General features: G+C 37.1%; 1 protein-coding gene across 1 annotated transcript in view; it reads right to left on the minus strand.

The window, feature by feature from the left end:
• The window catches only part of LOC106879432 (uncharacterized), a 22,877-nt gene extending 17,134 nt beyond the window's left edge, over positions 1 to 5,743 (minus strand). Inside the window, exon 1 of the mRNA XM_089341313.1 lies at positions 807 to 5,743. Coding sequence (XP_089197439.1) covers positions 807 to 2,129 — 1,323 coding nt within the window. The 5' untranslated portion in view covers positions 2,130 to 5,743. The remainder of the gene's footprint in view (positions 1 to 806) is intronic.
• Between the last annotated feature and the right edge of the window lie 806 nt (positions 5,744 to 6,549).

A 6,549-nucleotide genomic window follows, 5' to 3' on the forward strand; every position in this document is an offset into this window, starting at 1 on the left:
ATAAACGGACCTAAGTAAATACAGCATGGCATTTAATTTTTATTTCTTTACTGCCCACAAGAGGCTACACACAGAGAGGACAAACAAGGACAGATAAACGGATTAAGTCGATTATATCGACCCAAGTGCGTAACTGGTACTTAATTTATCGACCCCGAAAGGATGAAAGGCAAAGTCGACCTCGGTGGAATTTGAACTCAGAACGTAACGGTAGACGAAATACCGCTAAGCATTTCGCCCGGTCTGCAAACGTTTCTTATTTCTTTATTGCCCACAAGGAGTTAAACATAGAGGGGACAAACGGGGGCAGACCAAGGAATTAAGTCGATTACATCGACTCCAGTGCGTAACTGGTACTTAATTTATCGACCCCGAAAGGATGAAAGGCAAAGTCAACCTCAGCAGAATTTGAACTCAGAACGTAACGGCAGACGAAATACCGCTAAGCATTTCGCTCGGTGTTCTAACGCTTCTGCCAGCTCGCTGCCTTAATTCTGCCATCTACTGCTTTCATTATAACAACAAAAGTAGCGACCAGCTAGAATCGTGTCTGAAAAATGCTTAACGGCGTTTCTTTCAGCTCTTTACGTTCTGAGTTTAAATGCCTTCGCGGTCGACTTTGCCTTTCATCCTTTCGGGATCAATAAATTAAGTACCAGTTGAGCACTGGGATCGATGTACTCGACTTACACCCTCCCTTGAAACAGATGATCTTGTGTCAAAATTTGAAACCATTATAACAACAACATCAACAACGAAATGAAAAAGAAATGGAAAAAGTTTTTAAAAAAGAAAACAAATCTTACTCGGTAAAGCTTTTCCGAATAATGTTCCGATATCTGATGTAAACGTTTCCTCTTCGTTCTCAATCTATTTCCAGTGTCTGATCCAGCGACGCTGTCTAATGCAGTGACTTGATATGAAGATTTATCTCTTTGTTCGCTATCAGAACTATTGGTGTAAGTGGAAACAGAATAGACTGGAGCAGAATTCAAATCTATCTGCTTGGGATCAATCTCAATATCTTGAATGTCATCATCCTGGTCGGATATAATTTCTTCTGAATTGAAATTGGTTCTGTTTAATTCATTGTTACTTTGCTGACTGTGTCGCCTTTTCCGAACAGATACAATAGAACCATCAGGGAGTGTTATCTTAGAATCACCTGTCTCGTCTAAATATACTGAATTATTACTATAAACGCTCGAACTGATATTAGGTGTTATTTGAACGATACCTAGATCAGAGTTGACAGCAGTGATATTTTCACGATTGTTGATATTTGTAACAGAATAAATTGTATTTGCAGTTACCTCTGGTGTTAGATGTGCTCCAGAATTGTGTTGATTTACGTTTGATCGTCCGGTAGCTTTTAAATTTGAAACAATATTTGCATTTGCTTTATTTATTATCGTTGGTGATTGAGTGTTTCTGGACGGGGAACTATTCAATTGGTCTTCTACATCATCAAGAATATCGGATTGGGAATACACCGAAGAAACTTGCAGATAACTAGTGTTATTTCCAGCTGTCTCGTTGACACTAGTATTAGAGATCAATTGGTTGCTGCTATTACTTAATCCATGACTAACTTGAGTAACACCTGCGATAAAGTTATTATCTCCGGCCGACAAAGAAAGTTCATTAACCTCTTCTACAGAATTGTGCAAAGAGGAATTTCGATCTACAGAATATGAACTACTACCAGCTTTTCCGTCAGATGCATTAGCACCAATGCTTTTGCTTATATTCAATATAGCTTCGGCGAGCAGAGGGGTATATTCTCCTGAACCGATTCCTAAAGCCAAAGCACCACTCAATCCTAAAGAGGACCCGGACGCACCGTCAGCACCTTGGTTTCGGCGCCGCCGCTGCATTTCGGCTTTTTTCGTTTCGCTCAGCAGACATACCCATTTCCGTCTCACATCGTTCACAGTTCGGTGTTCACCCATGACGGACTCCACAGAATTGACTTTACGAGCAATGCATTCCCATGCATGTTGCTTTGCTTGGTTAGATACAGGTGTGTTACGTTTAGTGAATAATATATCTTTCCTGGCTTGTACATTAGCAACTAGTACCTCAAGTTCCTGCTTTGTAAAATTTGCTTTCCTTTTACGGGATAACATTTTAACAAAGTTTTTTTTTATTTATTTAGGGAATGAAAATTATTAAATAATCATAGATAAAAAAAATAATGACCTTCTTTTATGCTTATTTCTAATTGAGTTACAATTCTACATAATAAGAAGAATGTATTTTCCTTAAAGAAATCTGTCTCTTTACCTAGGAATCACAACTGTGTTGGGGCACCCGGTTTTTCTCCTTTTCTTCCTGCAAAGGTCACTTTTCCGGAAGATTCAAACTAAAATGTGTGTTAAAATTAGTGTTTTCTGTTTATGTTATGCTTTCTTATGTTATATCTGATTATTAAATGCGCGCGTGCGTATGCGCGTGAGCGTGTGAGAGAGAGAGAGAGAGAGAGAGAGAGGGAGAGAGAGAGAGAGAGAGAGAGAGAGAGAGAGAGAGGGAGAGAGAGAGACAGACAGAGAGAGATTGTATATGTATATTTCACTTCCCGAGCGTTAAACTAATACATTTGTTTGTTGTCTACATCACCTGTCTTCGTCTTTTTTTGTGTGTGAATTCTCCCCCTATGTATATATATATATATATATATAGAGAGAGAGAGAGAGGGAGAGAGAGAGAGAGAGAGAGAGAGAGAGAGAGAGAGGGAGAGAGAGAGAGAGAGAGGGAGAGAGAGAGACAGACAGACAGAGAGAGATTGTATATGTATATTTCACTTCCCGAGCGTTAAACTAATACATTTGTTTGTTGTCTACATCACCTGTCTTCGTCTTTTTTTGTGTGTGAATTCTCCCCCTATGTATATATATATATATATAGAGAGAGAGAGAGAGAGGGAGAGAGAGAGAGAGAGAGAGAGAGAGAGAGAGAGAGAGGGAGAGAGAGAGAGGGAGAGAGAGAGACAGACAGAGAGAGATTGTATATGTATATTTCACTTCCCGAGCGTTAAACTAATACATTTGTTTGTTGTCTACATCACCTGTCTTCGTCTTTTTTTGTGTGTGAATTCTCCCCCTATGTATATATATATATATATATATATATATATATATATATATAAAAGCGAAAGTGAAAATGTAACTGATGATCAAATAGTGCTATATGTTATCTCACTCACAAACAAACCTTGTCGATCACAACAAACAGAAGGCGAGTGTGTGAGTAGAATTATTATTGCAGCCTGTTTTAAGAATGACAAATCGTAATCATAACAGAAGTAGGTATGTATGAGACATGATGGAAGTCGAAAATCTTTGCATAGAACATAACTCTGTTTGACTGTCAGTGATATCATTAACTGTCTTATAACTTATCCTCTAATTCTCTGCTGCAGAGTATCTCACCGTTTATTTATTGATAGTATACTAAGCTGCTTGTTCGCTTTCATTCTTGTCTCTACAGATACTTTAGTGTCTGAAGTAGGAACCCTACTTTGAATTATTATATTGAAAGAATTGTAATTTAAAAACAATAGTAAATTTAATGAATCGAATATTTTGTTGGGAAAGAAATTATAAGATCGTTAGTTTACACTAGCATAATTTTTGCTATATACATATTTCGATGCATCGTTATAATGGAAATTACAAAGGAGTTGGTTTCATCAGAAGTCAGATATTCACAAACAAGATCACAAATATGTAAAAGCGTAGAAATATAGTCCCAAACTACTAGGTTGATATGTTGGTTTTTCTAACCGTCTTCGTTTTCTTTTTTCTTTCTGTATTTTTCTTATCTGTTAAAATCAGTCGTAAATGACGAATATAAGTCAAGAGGTTTCTTGTTTATACAAGTTCTCCCTCTTACTCACAAACACTCTTTCTCTTTCTTTCTCTTCCTCCTAGTTCGTTCAAAAGACAGTTAGAAATAGCGTAGTAATCTTAGAACGATGATGTCGGTACTAACAAATAAAACCCTATGAGTCATAAATCGTTATTCTTCATAAAAAAAACTTACGATTAAAAAAATAGATGTAAGGAAGAAATTCTTTTCTCTTATTTTTGTTTACTATTTTCAAATTAAACTACATACAGATATTAAACAATATCCCAATGTACAAACTATTTACAAATCTGTATACATCTATACATGCTCGTTACATATGACAAGTATAAAAATGCTAAGCTCATAAGAGTTTACGTATACATAAGATATACAAACAAATAATTTATATAAATATAATAGATTTAGTTCGTCCTAGATGTCTTGATCATTTTTCCTCGGTAAATTAGTAAAGACTTATATTGGTAGTAGTAATGATGTCACTAGAAAAGTAGCAGCAGTTAAGCTATAATATCTGACTTGTCTGTAAAGAGAGTTGCTGTAGATGACAAAACATGGATGACTCACTTCGCTGATTTCGAGTTCAGGACAGGTCATAAGTTTGCTTCTCTTTCTAATGACAGTTTCTTCTCTTCTCTATTCTTGTACTGCACCAACCTTTTCCAGCATAATACCCGTCTTTTGAATAAACAATTTTTTAGTGGGATGGATTTAGTGCATAAGCCTTTCGATTTTCATCGGCCACTTTCTTTCCCAACAATTTCCGTAACACTACGTGTGGGCTTTCTCTCCTTCTCTTATCTTTCTTTTTCTATCCCTCTCTTCTGTCTCTGTCGTATACTTTAACGTTTCATACCTTTATTTTTCTCTCTCTTCCTTTTCTTTCTTGATCAATCTCTTTCACGTATTCGTTCTTTTTCCATCTTTCTCTCTCTCTTTTATCTCCAATTTTGCTTCTCTTTCAGTACCTCCCCTTCACTCAACTCTTATGATAATTCCTAATACTTAAATAAGTTACAGCGATTATGTGAGATAGGGGAGGAAAAAGTAAACTACGACCTCGGTAAATCACTCTTCCTTTCTCTCCTATTCAAATATTTCCCTTTCTTATTTACCCTTCCTCTCTGCTCTCTATCTCATTCTACTTACTCTTCTTTCACTCTTTATCATATCCTCCGTTCACTGCATTTATTTATGTTCTCTCTATGTCTTATCTCTACCCCCTCTCTCTTTATCACTCATCTACATTTTATCAACGACTGACTGTTGTAACCAATGTATGTTGTAGTAGGCTAGATATTACATCTACTTCCGCACTATGTGCTCGCTCTGTCATAATGCTTTTCTAAGTCAGTAGCAGTTGAAATATTAATAATCAGCAAGTCAGTCAGTACGTACTGGCAGCGATCATTGCTTCTCCGAACGAGCGAGCGAGCTAGTCCTAAGCAGTGACCTCCTTTATTGCAGGGAAAAGATTAAGAGAAATGTTAACAACACGATAAAATGTCAAGGACGTGTCACACGACGTCAATATAAAGTAGTTCTTCAATAAGGAATGACAACACCCTAGCCAAAACAGAATTTGACTAAAACAAATATTTATATATTTGAAATCAAACAAATGGCGATGATTAGATATACTAAATATAAATATATTTTGTCTGTGTCAAAATGCTCATATTACAAAATAGGGATAGGTACATTGCACGAACATTCTGCGGTGTCGCTCCATCTGCTAGAAATAGCAGCGAAATCTCCGTCAGATCATACCTACCGTCTTAAAGAAGAAACGACCGTTAAAAAGTGACTTCGGTCATGCTAGAGCACGGCCTTAAAGGGTTTTTAGTAGAAGCAATCGACCCCAGGACTTATTCTTTGTAAGGCTAGTACTTACTCTTTCAGTCTCTTTGCCGAACCAACTAAGTTACGGGTACGTAAACACACCAACATTGGTTGTCAGACGATGGTGAGGGGACAACAAACACAAGGACATACATAAACATACATACACACACACATACATACATATATACATACGTACGTACGTACGTACGTACATACATACGACGAGCTTATCCACTCACAAGGGTAGATATCTAACATTTTTGCCAATACATACATACATACATACACGCACACACACACACACACACACATATATATATAAGTAGCTTGCTTACCAACCACATGGTTCCGGGTTCAGTCCCACTGCGTGGCAACTTGGACAAGTGTCTTCTACTATAGCCTCGGGCAACCAAAGCCTTGAGTGGATTTGGTAGACGGAAACTGAAAGAAGCCCGTCGTATATATATATATATATATATATATGTGTGTGTGTGTGTGTCTGTGTTTGTCCCCTCCCCAAACATCGCTTGACAACCGATGCTGGTGTGTTTACGTCCCCGTAACTTAGCGGTTCGGCAAAAGGTACCGATAGAATAAGAACTAGGCTTACAAAGAATAAGTCCTGGGGTCGATTTGCTCGACTAAAGGCAGAGCTCCAGCATGGCCGCAGTCAAATGACTGAAACAAGTAAAAGATATATATATATATATACATATATATATATTGGTCCAGGCCATGTCTAACTTAATAGCACCACCTGATATGATTATCTAAATCCTTTTTATATATTTCTTTTGTTGTCTTACTTTTTCTATCGCCATAAACAAAACTTGA

The sequence above is a fragment of the Octopus bimaculoides genome, chromosome 2 (assembly GCF_046866305.1).
Source record: "Octopus bimaculoides isolate indiv1 chromosome 2, ASM4686630v1, whole genome shotgun sequence".
NCBI classification, from domain to species: domain Eukaryota; kingdom Metazoa; phylum Mollusca; class Cephalopoda; order Octopoda; family Octopodidae; genus Octopus; species Octopus bimaculoides.